At 58.6% G+C, this 23,796-nt stretch overlaps 2 protein-coding genes across 8 annotated transcripts in view; one reads left to right on the top strand and one right to left on the bottom strand.

The window, feature by feature from the left end:
• The window catches only part of ABCA2 (ATP binding cassette subfamily A member 2), a 34,166-nt gene extending 17,556 nt beyond the window's left edge, over window positions 1–16,610 (bottom strand). For 4 of the 7 annotated variants that reach the window (XM_041474833.1, XM_041474829.1, XM_041474831.1 and 1 more), the window contains exons 1-18: window positions 16,384–16,610; window positions 9,602–9,695; window positions 9,436–9,438; window positions 7,206–7,317; window positions 6,617–6,783; window positions 6,280–6,407; window positions 6,008–6,112; window positions 5,353–5,538; window positions 5,053–5,271; window positions 4,082–4,416; window positions 3,676–3,835; window positions 3,336–3,464; window positions 2,879–3,046; window positions 2,088–2,184; window positions 1,565–1,738; window positions 1,385–1,487; window positions 722–836; window positions 182–372 (exon numbers count right to left, since the gene is read on the bottom strand). In XM_041474833.1, coding sequence (XP_041330767.1) covers window positions 182–372; window positions 722–836; window positions 1,385–1,487; window positions 1,565–1,738; window positions 2,088–2,184; window positions 2,879–3,046; window positions 3,336–3,464; window positions 3,676–3,835; window positions 4,082–4,416; window positions 5,053–5,271; window positions 5,353–5,538; window positions 6,008–6,112; window positions 6,280–6,407; window positions 6,617–6,783; window positions 7,206–7,317; window positions 9,436–9,438; window positions 9,602–9,695; window positions 16,384–16,449 — 2,552 coding nt within the window. In that variant the 5' untranslated portion in view covers window positions 16,450–16,610. The remainder of the gene's footprint in view (window positions 1–181; window positions 373–721; window positions 837–1,384; window positions 1,488–1,564; window positions 1,739–2,087; window positions 2,185–2,878; window positions 3,047–3,335; window positions 3,465–3,675; window positions 3,836–4,081; window positions 4,417–5,052; window positions 5,272–5,352; window positions 5,539–6,007; window positions 6,113–6,279; window positions 6,408–6,616; window positions 6,784–7,205; window positions 7,318–9,435; window positions 9,439–9,601; window positions 9,696–16,383) is intronic. The other 3 variants (XM_041474834.1, XM_041474830.1, XM_041474832.1) reach the window with 2 other exon arrangements.
• Window positions 16,611–19,779: 3,169 nt separating this feature from the next.
• Window positions 19,780–23,031, top strand: FUT7 (fucosyltransferase 7). The gene is made up of 2 exons (XM_041475027.1): window positions 19,780–19,851; window positions 21,330–23,031. Exon 2 carries the CDS (start codon window positions 21,374–21,376, stop codon window positions 22,415–22,417), a length of 1,044 nt encoding a protein of 347 aa, XP_041330961.1. The 5' UTR covers window positions 19,780–19,851; window positions 21,330–21,373; the 3' UTR covers window positions 22,418–23,031.
• Window positions 23,032–23,796: the final 765 nt, after the last annotated feature.

Below are 23,796 nucleotides of genomic sequence, written 5' to 3' on the forward strand. Positions count from 1 at the left end.
CCCACACCATCTAGTTTTGGTGGTGTTGAGGCAATAAATTGGTTCCCCAAATCAGCTGATTAGAGGGACTTGCGCCTCCACTGGCCCTTGCCCACATAGCTCCCAGCACCCTCACTCCATGGCACAAGACCCTGGCACTGCCCACGCCCCTTTACTGCCCAGCACAGCCCAGGCAGCTCACCAGAACATGATGGTGGCCACAGCATAGATGGCAAGGAAGAGCCATATGATGAGGACGTCGCTATGCATCAGGACTTTGCCATACTTGAGAATGGCAGTGAGTGCTGTGACCGAGATGGAGAGCTGGACAAAGCCAGTGATGAACCAAGCCACCCAGTGCACCGCATTGTTCAGGCCCATCATCTTCATCACCTGTGAGGCCAAAACTACTTTGCAAGACTGTCCCCAACCCTGTGCACCCCTGCTTCCATTCTCATTGGGCTGGGAGGGCAAGGGGTAGCACCAAGGGAGCTGCTGGGAGTGGGCAGGACACAGCACCCTCTACTGTGGTACCAAGGAGCTCAGTTCCCTCCAGTGCCAGCCAGGGATCATCTCATGCTAGGGACACTCAGAAGGACCAGCTCTGCCCAGGGATTTGGAATCTGCATCTGCCCTAGCTCATGTAACCCAGAAATACAAGGAAGGTGACCAGAGACACAGCACAGCATGTAGGGCACAAATATGCCCACTTGTCCCCAAGAATCTCTTCCATCACCCCTACCTCTTTCAGGCGATGCTCCTTCTCTGTCACGATGTGCTGGATCATCATGGCCACTGAGTAGACCCAGGAGATCACCATGCAGAGGGGCATCATGTGCTCGATGACAAAGAGAAAGCTGATGGGGTAGATGAAGAGAGGGGAGAACTGGATGGTGGCACTGCCACAGAGATCTGCAGAAATCCTGGGGCAAGGGGCCTTGGAGGGGCTCTCCCACTGCTCAGGGACAACCAGTCTCTAACCCAGCTCCTCCTTAGTGCCCTAAAAGAACTTCTCCAGTGAGTCCACAGGACAATCCAGTGTCATGGCTGGCAGGCCTTTGCAGGCAAGTAGTAGCCACAGGCCCCACCCAGGGCCCTGCCTACCCTGGTGTAATGGGGCTCCCTCCAACCTCCTGCCCAGGAGTGTTGGTGGCTCTGGGACTTCTACAGGTGCTGCCTCCAGGTCACTGTAATACAAAACCACCAACAGATCCATGTGCCATCCCTTTACTTTCCCCTGCCTTCCTGAGCCTGGTGGTCTAAGGAATTGGACTTAACTGGTTGCTTATCACTCCCAGGGTCACCAATCTCATTCTGGCCCCCAAACTTGTTCTCTTTCCCCAGCTAAAGTATGCTGGCCTGCAAAGTGGAAGGAGGAAGGTCCTTCAGGTGAGTGGTTACTCACTCATCCCGGGTATAACATGGGTACGGGAACATCTGTACATAGTTGCCAGGCTCCACCACATCATGGCCAACAAATGTGTTGATGAGGGCACGCTCCATCATGTCTGTGGAAGAGAAGAGGCCAGGTTGAGCACAGGGGGGCCAGGGCCATGGGCAGCTGTGGCAGGGCATTGACACTTACCCTGGATCCAGACAAAGCCATAGAGGAAGTAGAAGCGGCCGCCGGTGTTGGGGCCAGGCCGCCAGTATGCCCGCCGGATCTCATTGGTCTTCTCTGTGAAGCTGGAATTCTGCCGGATCTTGTACATGACATGGGGAGGCAATGAGCCATCCCTGTTGGTCTGGAAGATGACACCTGTGGGCAGCAGAAGAAGCAGGGAGTCCACAGGGGCCAGCCACACCAGCTGGCCCACAGCAACAGGCAGGGATGGGGAGGGCACCATGAGAGTTGCCATGGATGAGATGGGTGGCATGGCTGGGGATGTGAGACACCCATGGGATGCGAAGGTACACAGACAGCAGCCGTGGGAGAGCCAGGACAGCAGCATGGGGCAGAGGATGGGCACCACAAGATATTCAGCCTCCTCATCCACCCAACACGTGCACCAAGGGACCCACATCCTGAAGCCAGTGGCTCCAGGGCACAGCTGGAGAAGGGCAAAGTTTCAGGGACCCCTGAGAACAGCTGGTTCCCAGGGACATACTGGCAAAGACCGTGACATTGTCCTGGTAGGCCTGGTTCAGCGTGTAGTTGACAATGCTCTCCTCATCCGGGAAGCCTTTGAAGATGTCCACGCTGACCTAGTGGGAGGAGAATCATAGAATCACTAAGATTGGAAAAGCCCTCCAAGATCATTGAGCCCATTAAACCAAACACTATCAAGACCAGCACTAAACCATGCCCCCAGGTGTCAAATTCACACATTTTTTTGAACACAGGGGTAGTACCACTGCCCCGGGCAGACTGTTCCAGTGCTGATCACTCTTTCAGTGAAGAAATGCTACAACTTTAGGCTGTTTCCTGTTGTCCTGTCACTTGGAGAAAAGACCAACCCCCACCTGGTTGCAACACCCTTCTAGGTAATTACAGAGACTTAGAAGGTCCCTCCTGAGCTTCCTTTTCTCCAGGCTGAGCTCCCCCATCTCTCAGTCCCTCCTCATCAGACTTGTGCTCCAAAACCTTCCCTGGCTCCACTGCCCTTCACTGGACATGCTCCAGCAGACCAGTGAGATCCCAAGGCCCTGGATGGGTCAAGCACACAGAGCCTGCAGATAGCACAGCATGCGCCACCCAAAGCCAACCCCAGCCCCTGAAGTCAACAGTGTGTGAGCACCTCTGCCCTAGACAACTACCCCAATGGTCTGGACACTGCAGGAGCCACCGCCTGCCCCTGTCCAATGCTCTTAAAAAAGTCTCAGTGGATCTGACCCTCTTCAGCCCAAGAGAGCCTGGCTGTTGGTGGTTCAGCCTTCCCACAGGTGTGCTCCACCTCACCTTGGCCATGAAGCGGACCCAGCCGCAGGCAGCATTGTCAATGGTATCCAGCTGCTGGAGCAGGATGCTGGCATTGGGCAGGGAGAAGTTGCCATTGAGAAAGTTGTGAAGAGCATCACTGTCAGAAACATTCAGGATCTCTGGGTGCTTGTGGAGGTCAGCGGTCAACTGAGACAGAGAGGAAGACATGGGAGGGAGAAGCTGGGGTATGCCCTGCGTCTCAGGTCACTGTCCACCCCCACGGACACAGGGAGGACCCAAAGCTCCTCCTGGGGATGAGGAACAGTGTGCACACTGTGCAGGGATCCAGACTAGTCTCCACAACAGAAGGTGGATACTAGGGAGATACCGTGGGATACCATGAAGAAGTTAGAGGGTATCTGGGGGGAGGACAACCCCTTCTCCATTGCCAGGGCAGTAAATCCCAGGCAGGCTCGTCCTCACCACACTGTCCTACCTGCTGGAGCCAGCGGATGCGCCTCTGCAGCCTGCCCTCCTCCAGGTAGGCTCGGATCTCGGGGGAGATGTTCAGCCACGCCTTAGCGTAGTGGGTGACGTTGCCCACAAAGGCGAAGGTCTCGTTGGCCTGGGGGCCAGGCAGAAAGTCATACAGCGGGTAGAGGCAGGGGCGTCCTGCTCTCTGGGATGACTAGCAGTCATGGAGATACCTGCCCACCTCCCACTGCCTGTGGGAGCTCCCTGTGTCTGGTAGTCAACCTCTTCCCTGCCGCACAGCCCATCTGCAGAGCAGGATGGTGGGAGAAGAAGGACAGGGGTCCCAACCTATGCATCCTCACCTTCAGGATGACCTTGTCAACTTCAGTGCCCACAGGTGCATAGAGGATTTTGGGGTTGCTGGTCATCAGATGCACAAGGAGGCCCAAGTTTCGCTGCTCCTTGCTGGTGAAGCCCAGTGAGCTCATGTTGCCCTGCTTCAGTGCCTCAGGCTCAATGGTCCTGCAAAGGGAGCTCAGACTTTCTACTCTGCTTCAGGCTCAGCACCTGTTGCTGCAGGCAGCCCCCACCCCTGCCCACGACAGGCCTTCAAACTGACTGCAGTGCCTGCGTGGTGCTGCCCAACACAGAGAGCATCCTTGGCTGCAGGACAAGGCTGCGGTACAACACCCATCCTGCCTGCTCAGCAAGGGGTGACACCACTGGCCTGCGCAGGGAGAACCTGGAGCCATCCCCCAGCACTCCTACCGGTTGTTGCCGCAAAGGATGGGTTGCAGCCCTGCCCAGAGCTGCACGAATGCTGAGAACTGCCCCTGGGGGTTGTCGATGCCAGACGGGCTCTCCCCGGCACCCTCTTCCTCCTCTGCCGTGGTATTGCCAGCCGTGGCATTGGTGCTGGCCCAGCTGGTGCTGTTGGCTGTGGGTGGCGCAGCCTTGCTGGCACAGGCTCCTCTGGGCAGCAGCTTAGCCAGTGCAGAGAGGATGTCCATGTCCTGGAGAACCTTCTCCATCTCCACCAAGTCCTCAAGGAGGGCACGGAGGCGGTGCTGGGTGGCTGTGGTGTTCACTTCCTCCAGCTTCAGCTATGAGTAAGAGTGAGTTACTCATGATGAGTAGGAGTTACTCATTTCTGGGACAACAGGGTCTGTTTGCCTTTAGGAAGGGACCAATGAGGACCCTAAACAGTAGCAACTCCACTTTCTGGGTTAAAGGGTTGGAGCTGTGCTGAGGTAGGGCCCTGGACTCATTGTTGTGCATCTGCGGCTATGAAGCAGTGAGAATGGCAGCAAGTGCTGGCAGGGACTTGGCTGAGGACACGAGATACCACTCAAGACAGGAAGGCTGGTCCTCTATTCCTACAAAGGACACATTGAGCTTGGGTGGGACAAGGAGTGGGACCTCGGAGGCAGGCTTGAGCTGTGCCAGCAAGGGCTTTGCCAGTCCTGGGGAGAGAAGCTGGCTTCCTAGGGACACCTAGGAAGATGCCGGTGACACCTGGTCCCATCCAATAGGCAGTGTCCAAGCAAGTGCTAGAGGGGAAACCACCTGGGGTCTTACCATGGAGCTGGTGGGGGGGGTACTCATGTCAGGGAAGGGGGTGACAAAGAGAAGCCAGGCCATTTAACTGTTCCCCATCCCAACACAACACTAGCTGAGTTTGAAAACCCTCCCCAAGTTTCATCCCTGCCACCAGCCTACCCCACCTGCCCAGCTCTCACCCTGCTGACTATTTTGGGGGTGTCCAGCTGCTTCTGGAGCTCGGAGGCCAGCTGGGCAAAGCGCTCCTGGCGGATGGTTCGGCTGCCGTTGCAGGCCAGTGCCCGGTATGCTGCCAGCAGTGGCTGCTGCCTGGGGGACACGCGCAGGAGGCGGTGCAATCTCCCTGGGTACTGCTCACATGTCAGCTGCTCCAGCACTGGCCCGGTGAAGAGGACATTCTACAGGGCAGGAAATTGTAGGGACAGCGCTGCAGTGCCTACTCTGGCAGAGCAGCCCAGGTTGCCCCATGAGGTGCTTACCTCCATCTCAGTGACAAAGGCCTGGGGGCTATCAGAGATAGCAGGTGCCACAGCAGTGCTGCTGAGGCCCAGAGCCTGGGAGAGCATGCGGAGCAGTGCTGGATGGTGTGGGGTTGCCACTGGGTCTCGCAGCACCCTGTGAACCAGCCCTTCCTGCAGGCTCCTCCAGCCACTGGGGAGGCTCTTCTGCAAGATGAAGAATGGGGATGGCTGGTGGGATGGGGGCTCCCCCCAGGTCCCCCTCCCCCTCCTTGTGTATCCCCAAGCATACATGAACAGCCCCACAGCATCCATGGTCTCCACAGGGCAAGGAAGAAAAAGGATGTGCAGATGCAGGGAGCAGGGGACCCCTGCATGCCAGATGCAAGGCGGGAACAATTTCCCCTGCTCCCTTCACAGCCACCACCTGGGCAGAGCCAACCCCCACTGCAACTGTAAACCCAGGCATAGGTACTGGTGTGTCTCATAAAACTGGGGGGAACTGGTGGCAGCACCAGGATGGACCCCAACCACCCCTGCTGTTGCTCTGCCCCCTGACAATGTTCTGTCATGGCCCATCTACTGGGACAGACACCCCCAGATCACCTGGATATGGAGGGGACAAGAGGATGGGCTCTACTCTACCATGTCCCCTGCAGGCAGCACAGCTCCTCACCTCCAGCTGTGTAATCTTCCTGCTGGGGCCAAACCCATCCCACAGATCTCGCTCATGAGTCTCATCAGGTACCAAAGGAAAGGAATCAAAAAACTGCCGGTACACCTGGACCGAGATGAGAGCACGACTGCTAGGTGTGCCAAAGCAGAGCACCAGAGCTGCACCTGCTTGCTCAGCAATGCCCTGGCATGGGGTGGCAGGGTAGGACAAATCCAAGCTGGGTGCCATTCACAGGGTAGCACAGACCCCTGCAAAGCCCAGAGGTCACCCACCTCCCGCAGGTCAATGCTGGAGCCAAGGAGCAGCTCAGCTGTGCTGTTGGGGAGGGACAGGTTCTGCATCAGGAAGCGCCGCAGCTCACCCTGGTCTTTGGCTGCCCACGCCAGTGTGAAGCTGGACCCTGCCAAGGAACAAGGTGGGAGGTCAGAGCAGCCCACCAGCATGAGGGACATGGCATGGCCCCAGAGCTGGCCCTGCCCAATGCAGCGATGGGACAGTGGGACAGTGGCAGGGCACTGCCACACACCATCGCCTTGCTGGGTTCCGGGCCAGCTGGCACTATCTGTCCCTGCCCAAACAGGTAGTGGGGGCAGGCAGAGCACAACCCACCTGCTTGGCTGCTGAAGTGGGTCTCCATGGAGCTGGGCTCAGGGCTGCTGAGGGCCTCCAGGTGCCGGCGCAGCGACTCCAGCTCCTCCTCCAGTCCCGGATGCTGCGGGTCGAAGAGGCTGCTTTGCTCTACTGCCTCGCTGAGGTGTTCCAGAATCTGTGTCACCCTGCGAGAGCCCAGCACCGCCCTGGCTTCAGGGACAGAGGGATGGGGACACCTTCCCCAGAGCTCTGGGGAAAAGAGTCCCTCAGGTGCAGGGGACAGCAGTCCTGTCTGAAATGGGGCACCAAAGCCCTTGCCTGCACACTGAATCCAGTGTGCCAGGGTTCAGAGGAGAGCCCCAGCACCTCATGCTGTCTCCAAGGGCCACCTCCATCCTCCTCCCAGCACTGAATACTTGGGAGCCCACAGCAAAACAGACTGAGGAATCCCCTTCACCAAGAACACAGTGGTATGCACCCAAGCAGTTTTGGGGGATGCTAGCTTCTGCCTCAGCCCCAAGGTGGCAATGTCAGAGTGGAAAGGGGTGGGCTCTGTGTGGGAGCATGAGGGGTGGGAGAGAAAGTGCATGGTGAGGGCAAGACTCACGTGGAGTTGGAGTACTGCAGGAAGCCAAACTCATCACGCTGGCCGTCAGGGCACAGGGACTGCATGACTGGCAGGATCCCGGCTGATGTGAGCGGGGCCGCCGTGTAGAAAGCTGGAGCCAGTAAGAATGCAGAAGAGGCCAAGGAAAGTGCGGGCAGCAGGGAGGAGAGGCAAAGAGGCAGGGAGGGGGAAGGGGCCACCAGAGAAACAGACACTCAGTTCAGAAAAGCACGCGCTGGGGTCTGTGAGCCCATGGGAGGCTGGTGGCCAGGGTCAGAAGTCAGCAACTTCACCACCAGAGCTGTCCTGGCTGGTGACTCTGTGGGGCTGCAGGCAGCTCCAGCACCCCTGACTCCAGCCCTCTTGCCCCCACCCACTCTTTCCTGGGTGATGGCTCCCTTGTGCCCCACGACAATGTCAATTTCTGCCACTTGCCCCCAGGGTGGCCACCAACCTCCTCCAGGCTCCCGTCCCCTGCTGTTAGTAGCCTCAGAGGCAGTGGTGGATCTCCAGAGGAAAAGGAGGAAAAATACAACAGGGATAATAAATTTGTCACCTGCAGCTCCCAGAGCCCCCAGCCTCCCCCCAGCGCAGCTGCCCCAACGTGTGGTGGCTGGAGATAGGTGGAAATGGAGACACAGAGTAGGGAGATGGGAGAAACAAGAAGCAGCAAAGGGCTGGCAAACCTTCCCCCCTCCACTGGCCATCAATCCTGCTGGGACCCTCCCGTGTCCTTTCCTAGGGCAGGGCAAGCTCAGAATGCCACTGCCCAATGGGGACCACAGGTTGTCATCAGGCAGTGCCAGGCAGGTACCCTGCTTTCACCACCCTGCCGATGACCCTGTGGTTAGAGATAGGTCAGTGCTGTTAACAAGGCCACAGTCGGTGGGCACTGGTGAAGACAGGCTTCTGGACAGGTGCAGCATGGGATAGGCCAGCAGCCTCTTGGGGTGGTGGAACCCACACTGCTGGCCATGCCATGGTTTGGTGACAAAGTCAGTGCGTGGCAACTTGCTGGCCTTAAGGCTCTAGTGCCACAATCTAGCTTTTCCCAGCCATGAGGAGCCAAGACAGAGACCTGGTGGTGGTGCCAGGGTGGGAGCCAGCCCCAGCCTCTCGGTGATTGGGCAAGACTGGGTGACCACAGGCAACCACATGGGTGACAGGACCCAGCAGACTTTGCTCCAGGAGGCAGGCAAGAAGAAGGAGTAAGACAAGCCTCCACCTGGCCTGGAGAGCCCTATGCAGCCCAGGAGGCCGGGGACATGGCCACCAGGGGCCCCAGCACCTGGAGAACCCAGCACCATCAACCAAGGGGGTACACCATCATGGCTGGTCAGTCCCCAGGGAGGAGCAGGCAGGGGCCATACTGTGCTGCCAAAGCTCATCTTCACCAGCTGTGGAGGAAGGCAAGGGGTTTACAGAGGCATAGATTAGGCCAGAGTGAGTTGATCTAAACCAAGCTCTTCCTCCCCAGACTATGAGGCCAGCACTGGTAAGGGAATGGAGGGAGGCGCCCACCCATCCCACCAACTTACAGACTGGCGCATGCAGTTGAGGCATGAAGGGCAGGCAGGCAGGGGAGATGGTGGGAAAGAAAAAGAAAACATGAGCAAAAAAGAAGGAAAAACCAAACAAAAAACCACACAACACAGAATGTATGTCAGCGCCAAGGCAGGAACTCCGGCAGCGCCTGCCGCAGCTGGACAGCGCTGGCAGCTGGGCTCTCCCTCGCCGGGACACACTGAAACACAGGCTCAAACCATCATCACATGGGGTCACCACCAGTGCCCAGCATCTCCCCTGGCCCTGTACCTGCACCTGTACCACCTGTACCAGGGCACCCACCAAGGTGGGCATCAATGGGCCCTTGCAAGCTGACAGTTTCGCTCCACTGCCTCCTCCCAGCTGCACAGCTCGCAGCCACCAGAGCCCAGGCCAAAGCTCCAGCTGGCATTCTCCCAGAGCCCTCAGCCCCAGTCTCATCAATTTACCATCCTGCCAGGCCTCTGAGCACACCAGGGCCACACGCAGGGCTTTCTGTAGGTCACTTCCCCCCCACTGGGGAGCCCTTCCCAGAGCCACTCCAGCTGACCCTCGACTACTTAGGGGGACTGTGACTGTTCCAGCACCATCCAGCTCGCCCTTCCCCATGCAAAATGTCCATGCCGATGACAGCCACAAGCTGGTTGGTGCTGCAACCCCCAGGGGAGCCTCCGCAGACTGGGACAGACTCTGCTACTTCCACCAGTCCTTGGCCGTAGCCCCTGCCCAGTGCAACGCCCCCCAAAAGGCCTCTCTAGGCCCCCCCTGCCCCCAGGCTGGAGCAGCTCCCCAGGGCCTTAGGGTGCCCCCAAGTGTGGGCGTGCCCCAAGCACCGCCTTGGTGGGACTCACCTTCCTTCACAGGGATGGTCGGCTTCTTCTGCCGCAGCCCCAGGAGGATGAAGAAGAGCACCAGGGGGATGAAGATCTCGAAGGCCAGCACCCACTGGGGATGACACAGAGCAGAGGGAACAGGATGCTCAGGGACAGAACACAGCCACCTGGGAGAAGCACAGGCAGTACAGGGGCCCCCAGGCATTGGTGCAGTGCAGCACTATGGCCACATATTGCAAATTGCTGGTGGCTCTATCACAGGTCAGCCAGCAGCAAACAGGTTCCTGGGCATCCCACAACCTCCTGCCTGTACCATCCTGTCCAGAGCACTGCAGGACAGGGCAGGATACACAGAGGGGATGGATCCCTCCTCCAGCAGTGCAAACAGACCGATGGGGCTTGAGCTCAGCCTCGATGGTCCACCATGGCTGGAGCTGCCCAGGGAGAAGACCCCAAGTTCTGAAGGCTAGTGCCCTCACAGCCCGGAGCAGCATGATGTCCCCTTGTCACCTGTGCCACTGTTGGATCTCACGAGGATCAATAGCCGAGTCCAAGAGCAGAGTTCAGTTCAGCCAGGCCCTGCCACCAGCTCCAGGTGCAACTGGGCCATCCTGGTACACATTCCATGCCCTCCCAAAAGGCTCTGGCTGCAAGGAATTTCCACTGGCAGCATATGGTAAATAACAGCAAATCCCCAGAAATTCCTGGCCACAGTGGCTCAGAAGTCCTGGCTAGGCTCTGTGCCCAGAGGCCCTGGGGACAGGCATCAGCATCTCCAGCTATGGGCAGGAGCAAGCACCAGGCACACTGCCAGCACAGCTGCTGTCACTTTGCACTGGAGTACCCAGAAACAGCACAGCCCTGCTGCCCAGGAGCAGGGAACCACTGCAGGCTCGGAAACTGAGGAATAGGGTGAGGTGAGCCAACTGTGGCTCACTCCAGGGCCAGATCAGACCCAAGGCAGCTGCTGAGACCCTGAAACTGCTGCCACCCACGGGCACAGCAGGGCCCAGCTCCACTGCTGGGAAGGTGCTTTCCACACCACCCACACTGGCCTCCTCCCAGTAACCAGTGCCAATGGGCAAGCCCATGGAGAGGCAAGAATCGACTTTAATATGAAGGATGCAGCTGCCAACAGGTGACAGGGTCAGGCCCTGTGTCTCCAACATTACCTCCATGCTGCCACTCAGGGGCTGCCAAGACTCTGTCAGGAAAGTCAGAGCAGCCCCAAATGGCAGTGAGCAGAGGGAGCCCTGCATCCAGGTCCCTGCCAGCAAATGGTCACAGTGCTACTTCTGTGGGATGAGCACCACTGCACCCATGGATGCTGCCCATGTTGCACTCGCCATGCCAGAGTTCCTGGTTTTGAAGAGGAAGAAGAGGAGGAGATGGAAAATGCCCCCAGGAGCAGTGCCTGAGAACTGTCATCTTTCTGACAGCACCAGTCCCAGGGACAGTCCCTGGTATCACTGCTCCTGCACCAGGCAGGATAGCAGGGGACATACTGACACACACTGCTGTCCCGAGGCCCCTGCCCCACCCCCTGCCTGTTTACCAGGCACACAACAGGGCCTCTGTGCCCAGGCACCGGGGGGACCATCCCCACACAACCATGCTGGCCTGTACCAGGCTCATGTGGTGACTGTCCTTGGTGGCAACAGCTTGTTGGAATCTACTTGTTATTTATTTTTTTGACAGGGGTCATTGACTTTTGCTCATCTCCATCCCCAGAGATGTCCCTTGTCCCCACCCCTTGTCCCACATATCCCAGTGTCACAGCAGGCTGTCCCACACCTTTGGCACCCACAGTGACATGGTGATGGGCAGACAAGGCAGCTGATGGCTATCTACCAGGCTGCACCTCTAGGACTGACCCTGCACCCCTGGTCCCCAGGGGCACTGGCATGCAGTGGGGCCCAATGGAGCCTTAGACTTCCAGAGAGGCACCAGGCAGGGACATCAGCACAGTCTGGGGATGGTGGGGTCCCCACCTGCAGGTGCAAGACACTGGGAGACATTTTGGATTGCGTGAGGAAGCAAGGAGGAAAGGCCAGGACGCAAGTAGATGAGCAGAAAATTCTCCCCAGTAGGAAGGAGAGGGCCAAGGGGAGGAGAAGAGAGGGGCCAGTCCCTGCCAGCAGCTGGCCATGATTGCACCAGCTGGTCTGCCCTGCTCTGTCACCTGTCCCCTGCCCCCCTCCTCTCTTGACAACGGCACAGCTGCAGGACCAAGAGTGCGACACTGGTCCCAGGAGCCCTTGTACCAGTTGACAATGGCTGTGGGGACCAGGGACAGCTCCTGGGTGGTGGCATTCTCTTCTCCCACATCCCCTGCCACATGTTCATTTCAGCCTGGTTGTATGTGAGCAGGATAAGGTCATAGGCACTGTCCAGATTTGCACAAGTGCTGGGTGTCCACATGCCAACTTACAGAAGTGGGGTAACTTGTCCCACGTTTGGCCCTGCTCTTGGCTGGAAGCGGGGGTTGTGGGGTCCTGCCCAATTCCCCCAGCAGGGATACAGAGCTGGGTGGGTGCTACAGCAGGATGCTGGCCCCTAGCAGAGGGACATGTCTTTCTGGGAGCACTGGGACAGTGATTCAACGCTCATCCTCTGCCACACTGTCAGATGGGAGTGAGAGGCTGCTAGGAGGCCAAGCAGGAGGCACCAATGCCTGCTACGACACACAGCTCCCACACAGCCAGGTCAAAAGGCCAGACAAGCATCACAGGACAGTGATGCAAACAGAGCAAACAGCCCGGCCCAGCACAATGGTGCCACCATGCCCACCCTCCAGCCACCACTGGGACAGCTGGGAGATGTGCTGGAGCCAGGGTCAGCACAGACATGGGTGTCAGGTCATGAACAACTGCACAACTCCACTGGTGTCCCCAGGATGTGGCAGCACTCATGTCCCAGTAGCCCAGGAGACAGTCCTCATGGGGACAGCCAGGCCAGGCAGAGGCAGCTCTTCCTGTCAAAGGCTGTCACCCAAAAGTCCACTCAGTTCCCTCCTGCCAAGATGCCCAGCTCCAGCGGAAATTTGACCATGGACTGATGGTCACCACCCAGGTGGGGCCTGAGAGGCTTCCTCAAGGTCACCTGCTCCACAGGGACAGACAAGGCCAGGTCCAGGGGCCGCCAACTCCCATCCTGCCAAGGCCTGGCCTCCTTCACCTCTGCCTCTGGTCACTTCCAGTTATGTCCATTTGTCCCACTACCCCCTGCCTCCAGCATGGACACATCCCCCACCCGTGACAGCCCTGGCACAACAGCCTGGAATCCTGCTTTTGGGAGGCTGGAGGAGCAAGAAATTCCTCCTGGGATTTGTCAACAACTCTTCTGAGCTGAGGACCCAGGAACACCCACCACAGTTCTTCCCATTCCTGCAGTGTCAGCAGGCCCCTGTGCGCTGGGCCAAGAGGGCACATCATTGTCAATGCCCTATGCAAAGGCCACCCAGCACTGGGATATGGCCACCCTCCCACTGGCACAAGATGCCTGACCTGAGCACAGACACCAGCAGCCAGTGTGGACAAAGGTGTTCCACAACAGGTGCACCCCGGCTGCTGTGCCAACAGGGACTCACAGAGACACTGCTGGGCCACCACACCCCTGCCAAACCTGTGCTTCCCCTCGCCACACCTGCTGCAAACAACGACAGGGCAAAGAGCACCCACAGCCAGGGCAGTACCCAACTGATTCCTGCTGCAGGATTCAGTGCTAGCATCCTCCCAGCCCTGGCAGCAGGAGCTGGCAGGGCCACAGGCACAGGATCCTAGGGACACTGCACCCCAGCAGAGGCAATGTTACAGCCCCCCAGCATCCCAAATTTCAGCCTTTCATTTTCTGGCAGCATCAGCTTCTCCCCAGCTCTCTGCCATCAGCCAGGGGGAAGGGGCAGATCTGCCAGCTTCTGTGTGGAGAGTTTTCCATCTTCAGGACAAAACGCAGAAGGCACAGGTCTTGCATGGAGCAGAACAGCCACACTGCTATCAGCTCTCCCTGTACCCCTTCCCTCATTCCAGGCCCGTGTCACAGGGAGCCCCACCAGTGCGCTGCAGCGCCAAAACAGCACACAACTGCCTCACCATTCCCCCAAAAGAACCTTGACCTACCCACCAACCCTTCCCCAGGACCAAGCAAACTGTCAGCACACTTCCATCACTGGGAGCTCCAGCTGTGGCTGCCTGCCCATCCCAAATGAATGGATACAAAGAGCCCCAGGGCAGGAGGGTGAACACCCTGAACTGTGCCTGTGGTGACTTGAGAGAGTTCCTGCTAATTTTACATCCAACCAGATGTAAAATTAGCAGGTGCTCTCTCAAGTCACCACATACATAGGTTTAAACCAGATACCAAAGTCATGGGAGAGCCCATCCTTTAACAATTCCTGTCCCAGCAGACTCAAGGCACAGCCAGCAATCCACAGGGCTGCCATGGGCACCCCCAAAGGACCCCACAGCCTGGGCTTCCCTCCGCCAAGAGCCACCAATGCTATTCTGCTCAGACCTCCATCATCCCAGGGTTCCTGCCTGAATTTATGCTCTGGGAAGAATAAAATCATGACCAAATCCCAGAGCAGTCCCTGGAACAGCTCAGCCACACTAGGCAAGGTCCAAAGCCACCATGGGCTGGGAACAGGGCCTTACAGAGGTGCCGCTGACCAGGGACAGTGCCTGGCCATGCTGCAGGTCTCCCTGCACTCACCATCCACCCATAAGGGGCCTGGCCAAAACCTCACCTAAATAATGAATATTAATTATTAATAAATTAATATAAAGTCTGCCTGTGAATATGAAAGTCTGTCTAAACTATGAACAAAATCTGTCCCAAAACCATGGCTGTACCCTATTGCAATCCTGCTCCTGAACAGCCCCTGCTGCCAGGGACAATAGGGACACCCCCAGGCCACCAACATTCATAGGCAGAACACAGAACTGCGCCACTTGTCAAGTCCCAGCCCAGAGTCCTCAGCCAAACCTGAGGTCTCTGCTTCCCACCCCACCCTGCAGCACTGGGTTTGCTACTCCACCTATTGCCGGGAGGGGAGCACATGGTGGCAAGGACTGACCCCAGGGGAGCACCTGCAGCACTAGGATGTACCAAAAGGCAGCTGCTGTACCCACACTCCCTCTCTGAGGCTGGGAGAAACCCAGCAACCCCTGGGTGAACACCCAGCAGCTGCTCCAGTCCCCCACCCTCTGGCTGCTGCATTAAGATCACCCCAGTGGGATCTGGTTTCTCATAGTGAAACATTCATCTGCAGCCATTGCCAGGACAGACTCACACTGGGGAACCCACTGCTGAATGCCAGGCGCAGCCACCACACAGGGCCTGGCTCTGCCCTGGCCAGCCACCACTGGCAGCTCAGCCCAGCAGTGCTCGGAGAGAGGAGAGCTCCCCAGGGAGTGGGCAGGATGATGGCCCCTGCGTACACCAGGGACACCAAGTGACACACGGCAGTAGCACAAGGAAGGCGGTGACATACACAGAGCACGTGCATCCTCAGGGCACAGCTGTCCCAGGGACTGCATCAAATCCATCCATAAGCACCCGTGGCACTGGGACCAGCTCTTGTCCTGGCTCACAGCTGGTCCCCTGCACTCATGGCATCACTGGGTGGGCAAGGAGGGCCTGCTCCATACCCTGCCACCCTGCCTGAAGCAGAGGCACTCCAGCAACAGTCCATACACATGGAGGTGATGGGGCCTGGGCTCCTCATCCTCCTCTTCTGGTCACAGCTTCCTGCGCTGCACCCCCACGCTGCCGACAGGGCTGGTAGGGAGGGTCACGGAGAAATGGGTCCCCAAAAGCTGTGTGCACCCCCACTATGTAACCCAATGGCCATGGAAGCCAAGACCAGGTCAGCCAGTGTGTGCCAGGGCCCAGATGTGCCAGGCTGCTCATCCTTACAGGCAAGGGTCTAGCACAGCCCCTGCCATGGCCATACAACTCTGCTCAGGGTAAAGAGGGGATATGACTCAGCCAAACAGCATCATCCCCCTCATCCATTCTGGGGGCACCGGTGCCGTCAGTGCAGGGAAACCTGCCTGCAGCACCAGGCTCATCCCTGCTCCTGTCACAGGGGCCTCTGCTGCTCCGGTTACCGGGACATGGGGTCTGGTGTTGGAGCAGGATCGGGCCTGCGGGATATTTGGGAAGGGAAAAGAAAAGCGATGCCAGCTTGCGAGCAGCAGCTCGTTCCCCTCCCCCACCCGCTAAAAATAACCGGCTCCTCGGGCCGCGCACCCACCCGCTGCCCACAGCGCGGGATCCCACGGGGGCTGAGGGATGACCCCACACAGGGAGCCTGCGACAGGGCGGCAGCGGCCCCGAGGCCCCAGCACGGTCGATGCCATCTTGCCCCTTCTGCCAGCCCGGGAGGGACACACACCAGCCCCCCGGCCCAACCCCACGAAGTTGCCTTTTCTCCAGCCCACGGAAGACAGGCGGCTCCGGCCCACATATGGACTGAGAACCTATTTATACCCTGCCGGTATCGGGGCTCGGGGAGCGATCCCACCGGGGGGGGGGGGGGGCGACATCCAGCCCCCCTCCTCCTCCTGCGGCGCCCGGGACCGGGCGGCCTCACGGACACGACAGCGAAGCGGAGAGCCCCAGCTGCTGGTGCCGCACAGGGGCCCGGGGGCGCGCCGGGCCGGAGGATTCGTGCACGGGCGGCCCGAGGCAGGCGGACACGGCCGGCCCGAGGGACTGGGGGGACCCTCCGTCACCACTTTTGCGAGGGGACCCGGCCTCGCCCCTCGGGGCTGCAGGGCCCCTCCGCCCCCGCTCACCGGGCTGCGCCGCTTCAGTGTCACGTTCTTCCAGAGCAGAAGATGGAGCTGATGCAGGAACCCCATGGTGTGGTCGGGCCGGCCCCGCCGAAGGGCCGCGCCGCGCTCAGCTCCGCGGTCACCCGCCGCCCACCGCCATCCCCTCCCCAGCCGGCGTCTACCGCTAGCCGTGGGTTGCGAGGAAGCGGAGCAGCCTCGGCCCAGGCCTGGCTCCGCCACACCCGCCCCGACCCTGCGCAGCACCAGCACCACCCCCGGCCCGCGGCGGCCGCCCCTTAAAGGCACCGCCGGACCCCCCCGCTCCGCCCGCACGGCGGCCCCGGCACAGCGCGGCCCGGGCCCGGTTCATCCCGGCAACAGTGGCCCCGGTGCTGACTGTACAGAGCGGGACTGCTGGCCCAGGGGCCGGGGAATCCTCGCTCCCCTCGAGCCGCCGCCCTCCCGCCCCTCAGCCGTACACAGATCACCTCCGCGCTTCTGCCCCTGGTGCTCCCCCAGCACAGGAAGGACTGGCCCGCGGCTGCGGGATCTGTGTACCGGGGTGCCACGGCTGTCCCTCCTCTTGGATGCTGCCCACCCTGCTCCTGCCTGACCTGTCCCATGGGCATGTGCTGGGGCATCCACGGGTGTTTTTGGAGGGACCAAACCTGCTGCCACATCTGTCTCGTGACAGCTCTGAACCCAGGGCTGGATGCCCTCAAGAGTAAGGACTGAAGCAGGCCAGCTCTCCTCCTTACTTCCATCCACTCTTCTTCTGTCCATCCATCCATCCATCCATCCATCCATCCATCGTTCCACCTTTTTCCTGCCATTCATCCATCCTTCCTCTTATCCATATTTCCTTACGTCCTCCCATCTATCCTTCCTTCCATCCTTCCTTCCATCTTTGCCTCTTTATTTTCCTCCTTCCTGCCATCTTTTCTTCTTTCCATCTGGCCTTGCCTCCATCCATTCCCCCATCCTTCTTTCCCTCCCTTTTCCTGTCCCTCTGGTTCTCTCCATTTCCCACCTGTCCCTCCCTCTTCCTGCTCTCACTCGGCCTTCTCTCCCCCTTCCCACTCCTTTCCTCCAGCTCTCTGTAACCATCTCATTCTCCATGTTCTTCATGGGCCAAGTGTAGCCAGGAGTGGTGAATCCCTCTCTGGCTGCCCCAGCCCCAGTGGTGCTGCCAAGGGTGCCTGTGCTTAGCGCAGGCGCTTTGGCAGCTGCCCAGGGCTAACAAAAGCTCCCCTTGTCCAACACAAAACAGCATTATTCCCCAAACTTCTGGGCAAAACACTGCTGAGGTCCAAGAGGACAAAGGATGCCTGGTGATGTGGTGGTGGAGAGGCTCTGTGTGCCCAGCTCCATGCTCTGGTGAGGGTGACTGGTTTGCGAGGGTTGCTGGGTGCACGGGCAGGGCTATGGGCAGCAGAGATGCCCAGAATTGAGGGGAGCTGGGCTTTTACTGGGTCCCTGGGAAAGGAGGGATGCAGTCACCCTAGAGTCCTCACAAAAAAATTGTGCATGGTTTGCCCACAGCCCACACAAGGAGCATCTCCAAGCCCCTGTCCTACAGCAGAGTGGGTCCCAACTTGGAGGGGCACCATGGGGGGACCCATGGGTGGGTCAAAGCCCTGACCTGGGTCTCCTGCACCTTCCCTCCTGCTGCCCCTGGGTGGGTCTTGGGGAGCTTCACAGCTGCTCTTCTGTTGGCACGGAAACTCAGAGAAGCCAGCAAGGGACAGACCCAGCAGTGTACCATGAGGCAGCACAGTCCTGGAGACACTGTGGCAAAAATCCTCCAAGGACCCAGTGCCTGAAGCCCAAGGCCCAACCCCTCCCTGGTCTACAATCTCCAAAGACCTTGTGGCCCATCTCCTCTGTGGACAAAGGGTCCTGAAGACTTGGGAACATGGAGCCCTGAGCACCTCTCAGGGGACTTCCTTGCGGGGTGGCCAAGCTCCTGTCTGTATGAAGTCATCTGCAGATGGCAGTACTCACACACATGCATCTCTCTGCTCTGCGCTGGTGCTGTCCAGCATTCCTGATGGTCTCATGGCCTGACCCCTGGCCTTGATCTCTGCCCAACCCACCCAGGCAGCACTGGCCCTGGCTCCCTGCCTGGCTCAGAGCCATGTCCCTTAGGCCACAGGGTCAGGGCCTTTGGATCCACTGGCTGCAAGTCCTCCCAGGGCATTGTCCCTGCACACAGGGTGTCCTGGGACAGCACCCACACATGACAGCTATTAAGTGCCAAGGAAAAGCTCCCTGCTGCTCTACCAGCCATCCTGAATACCCTATGGAAATGCTGTCTCCAGTGCTGTCCTCCATGGAGGAGAATGGCCCCAGCCCATGTGGCCTCAGGTTCTCCAGCTATGGGGCAGCAGCAGGATGATGCTGAATGCTCCAGCCAGGAAGGGACTACTGCCCACAGACAGCAAGGCTAGGGCAGGCAAGGCTCAGAATGGTGCCCTGGGAACAGACTGTAGTATCTGGGCTCTCAATCATGCAAAGGAAGAAATGCAGAAAAGGAGTGAGAAAAGATGACAGGAAATGGACATGACTGCAGAAGAAGGAACACCCTCCCTTGGGGCTGCAGTTGGCCTTTGAGGGCTCCTGGGGTGCCACTGAAACCACAGAGCCCTGCTATACTGTGGCATGGTGGCATGGCATTGTGCCCAACAGGGATCCCAAAAGGCTGGCAGCCAGCAGGAACGAGGGTGCAGATCCCAGAGGTACTGGAGCAGCCTGAGAACCCCCAGGGAGCAGTTTGGAGCCCTGTTCTCATCTCTATGTGTGCCAAGGTGTATGGCACACCCTTGCCAGCTTCAGGGACAGTGCTGCACACCTCGATGCTCCTCTCCTTGCCTCTGCCTCAGTTTCCCCATATCATTTTGCCTGCCAGGGCTTTCATGGAGACTTGGATTCTGAACAGCAATGCCAGTAAAGGACAAAACTGAGCCAGAGAGCAGGGCGGAACTGGGGCAGGGGCAGAGAAGGCAGCTCTCCATGTCACACTGCTGAGGCTCACATGTGCCTGCTTCCCAGACAGGACAGTGCCCAGAGCTCGGTGGCACTTTGGGGCTGTTCGTTGATGGTTTCAGGATGAGTCAGTGGGAGTTGATATCCTGTTTGCAACCAAGCTGTCAGTGGCAGATGGCTGGCACCTTGTCAAGGCTGAGGGCACCTACCTAGCCATGGGGCACCCACCTTGTTCTGGGCCATGAACCCGCTATGGGGTGCCCATTTGGCCAGAAGGTACCCACCCAACCATGGGGCACCCACCCAGTCACAGGGTACCCACCCCCAGCACAGTGCAGGGGAAGTGCTGGGAGCGGGGTGTGCCAGCTGACACGTGGGGCAGGAAGGACCTGCTGTGGGGCTGGGACAAGGCAAAACTGAAAAAAGAGGAAGCCCTTGAGTGCCCCAGCCCAGCCCAGCAGGACCCAAGCAGACGAATCTGGCACCTTGCACACCTCCATCACAGTAAGTCTGAATCCAACACTACTGACCACCAAGGGGAGAGGGGCTGAGAAATGGCGTGGCCCCTGCCACTGCTAGAGCAGGGGTTTTCCTTTCAGAGCATCCCCAAAATGGGGGCAACATCCCCAAAACAGAAGCAACATTCCTGCTGCTGGGGACAGAGACCTGCAGCACTGATGTGCAGTGCAGGGAACCAGCAAAGCTTTCCCAGCCCTTTCTGCTTCCCATGCCAGATTTGTCTGGAGCTTAAAGTTATCTCATGCATTTTAGCAGGACAGATGGAGTGGGCCAAGGTGGGGAAGGGATTTTCTGCAGCCAAGCTGCAGTGCTGCGGTGGGTGGGAAAGTAGGGCACTGCTTTCCAGGAGACCCCAGTACTGGAGGCACTGGCTCAGCTGGCAGCAGAGCTCAGGCAGCCCACATGTTTCCAGGGGTTTCCACAAAAGGAGAAACTACCTGTGGTGCTGAATGCTCTGAGCCCTGCCGTGGGACGAGCTCTCCAGAGGGGGCTGAGGCTGGTGGCTGGTCCCCAGTGCAGCCAACCTTCTCCCTGTCCGCCTCCACCACTGCTCTGCTCCCAGCAGTGCTGCTGGTTAACCACAGAAGCCTGACACAGGCAGATGGGCACCCTGGCAGAGTGAGCTTCCCATGGTTGGGGGGCCCATGTGCCTGCAAGCTGAGCCCCACCAGTGGCAGCCCCAAGTGCTGCACTGTCCTCCTTGCTCTCCCTGTCCTCCCTCCCCTCTGTGCCCACACAGCGGGGCACTGGCCATCTGTGACATCCAAATACAAAATGTTAATATTTGGGCCCCAGCCTGGTGGGGCTCGTCATGCCCTTGGGGACTGGGGAGGACACCTCAAGCCTGGGAATTTTCTTGCCATTGTCACAGGAGAATGCTGGTGAGTGGGCACTTCTTGGGCAGGACACTGCCAAACTTGTCCTTCACCAGAGATTTGGACTTCAGAGTCAGTCACCCCATTTTGCAGCTAAGGTGCCACCATGGGGCTATTCTGGTGGGACTGGGACATTCCCTCTTGTCCTTTGGTGCACAGCAGTGGCAAGGCTGGCTGTGTATCAGGTTTGTCCTAATTTGGGCAAAGAAGGACTGAGATTGTAGTTGTGTGTCAGGTGGGGAAACTGAGGCACAGAGCAAGCAAGGATTGCTTGTAGTGGGGCCAGCCAGGTGGGGTGAAGGGGCACAGGTGGCTACTTCCCATCAACTCTGAACTTCCCAGCAGCATTTGTGCTCCCCCAAAGGTCACAAGGGACTACAGGGGCATGAACAAAGGCCACCCTGGGGCGACACCACATGCATGGGGAACTCTGTGGTACAGGGAAGCAGAGGGTCCTGGGGTGATGCTGAGGTCCAGGTTTCATGAAGAAGCCCTTTCTCTGGCCCCTCTGGCCACAGTGCCTCCCCATCACCCCTCATCCCTGCTAAGCCAAGCTGATGGTTCTTGGTGGCCTCTTCTCTCTCACAGGTGTCAGCTCTGTCACCCGATGAGGTGACAGCCAACCCACCAGCATGCCCTGGGCATTGCCGCTGCGATGGTCACCATGGGGACGGCCTGGTGTGAAAGCCTTGGTCACTGCTGGGGTGTTTGTAACCACCCTCTGGAACCTGAGGTTCTTCTTCAACCCGTCCAAGGGCTCTGGAGAGGACTCTAAACACAGGGAGCCATTAGTGATCCTGGTGTGGGAATGGCCCTCCAAGCAGGTCCCCAGTGTCAGCAGAGATGTGTGCCATGAGCTGTACAGAATCACAGGCTGCCAACTCACCACAGAGCGGCAGCTCCTGCACCAGGCCGATGTGGTGGTGTTCCCCCATTCCAGGCTCCAGCCTGGCCGGGACAAACTACCCAAGGAGAGGCTGCCAGGGCAGAACTGGGTGTGGGTCTCCCTGGAGTCCCCCTCCAACACTAGAGCTCTAGAGACATGGAACAAGACCTTCAACTGGGTGATGACCTACAGACAGGATTCGGACATCTTCATCCCCTATGGCAAGCTTGTGCCCAATCAGTCAGGCACTGTGAACATCCCTGCAAAGACCAACTTGGTGTCCTGGGTTATCAGCAACTACCACAGGACTCAGAAAAGAGCTGAAGTCTACAAAAACCTCTCCAGGTACCTCCATGTGAATATATATGGGAAAGCAAACAACAAACCCCTCTGCAAGGACTGTCTCTTGCCAACAATATCCAAGTCCAAGTTCTACCTGGCTTTTGAGAACTCCATCCACCGGGACTACATCACAGAGAAACTCTGGAGGAACTCACTGCTGGCTGGCAGCGTGCCTGTGGTGCTGGGGCCCCCCAGGGCCAACTATGAGCAGTTTGTTCCTGCGGACTCCTTCATCCATGTCAACGACTTTGGCTCCCTGGAGGAGCTGGCCACCTTCCTGAAGACCATGAACTCCAGCCGCTACCGGCAGTTCTTTGCCTGGCAGAGGAAGTTTAGTGTGAAACTCTACACCGACTGGAGGGAGCGGATCTGTGCCATCTGCACAGCCTACCCCCGCCTGCCCCATGGCCGCCTCTATCCTGACCTGCAGAGCTGGTTCAACTCCTAGTGTGTGCTGGGACCCTCGGGATGAATGCAGGCAGCGTGGGAGGTACACGAGGCACCCACCTGCACACAGGATGTGAAGCAAGGACAGGAGCCCCCACTCTTCTCCTAACCCAGCTGTTGTCACGCTGTGACTTCAAGCAACTCCCTATGACTTCATTTCTTATGAAACAGGACTTATCACCCCAACCTAACACCGAACACATTGCCAGGGTGCTGGCAGGACCAGAAGGTGCTTTGGAAATAAATGGCACAGTGTATCTGAGGCTGTGCATGTAGTGGGCAGGGCAAGGGGGTGGTGGGTGGCTCAGGGCTCCCCAACCTTCCCCTGTGATCCTCAATTTCCCCCCAACACCTGCTGAGTGCCAAAGTCCTGGCAGCAGAGGTCCTGTGGTGACATTTGTGGCTGGGCTGGAGGAGTGGGCGTCAGCCCAGGGGGGTCAATTTACCCCATGGCCAGGGAGGAAGGACAGCATCTGCTCCCCCTCTTCCTGGCAACACCCATTTCCTGTCCCCCACCCCTGAGCCGTGGGTGCCACTGTGCCAGTGAGAAGCCACAGGGCAGCGGATGCTCTCAGAGCAATCTCAGTGCTGCCAGGCAGGCAGAGGGACACTGTAGTTTGTCACTCCCTCCCTCCTGTGACAGGAAGCCAGTGAGCTGACAGCCTCTGGAAGCTTGCACAACCCAGAAGCAAAGCCAGTCCCATGGGCAACTTGCATATGCACGCATTGCACTGGGGAAACCCTGCACCACGGGCACCCTCCAGACCCAGCACAGAGGGCAGGAGGGCACCCTGCACCATGGGCATCCCAAGAGGAAGTACCCGTCTGGGATCAGTGGTGCTGTCAGGGCTGAGTGACAGGACAAGGGGTAAGACATGACTGCTCCATCTGTGCCTTGCTCTTTGCCCCTCTACTCAGTGACATCAACTCCTTTGATATAAATAATTCTTTTTGTCACAAGCTTCCTTTCCAGTTTTCTTCCCTGTGGCCCTGAAGTCACCAAACCCCATCTCTACACCCTGCAAGCAGCTGGGTGCCCAGGACTGAGAGTCAGCAGAGGGGACGTCCCTTCCCTGGCACAGCCCGGGTGAGGTGGCAGCTGGATGGGCACACTGCTCTTCTGACTTCTGTGGTTTCCGATTTCCGCTGTTTTCTGGGTCAACCAGAAGCGGAACAGGAGGGGCTGTGGGTGCCCACAGACAGATGCTGGGTACTCATGGGCAGGGGGTGCCAAGGTAGCAGGATGTGGGGGTCCCATGGTGGGCTGCAGCTCTTGTATGGCTGCATGCAGAAAACCAGAGAGTGGAAATGTGGAGAGAAGCAAACCTTTGGTGACAGATGACATCTGCCTCATATTTCTGCTCCTAACCCTGCCAGATT

This window comes from Pyrgilauda ruficollis, unplaced genomic scaffold (genome assembly GCF_017590135.1).
Source record: "Pyrgilauda ruficollis isolate IOZ18807 unplaced genomic scaffold, ASM1759013v1 scaffold34, whole genome shotgun sequence".
NCBI classification, from domain to species: domain Eukaryota; kingdom Metazoa; phylum Chordata; class Aves; order Passeriformes; family Passeridae; genus Pyrgilauda; species Pyrgilauda ruficollis.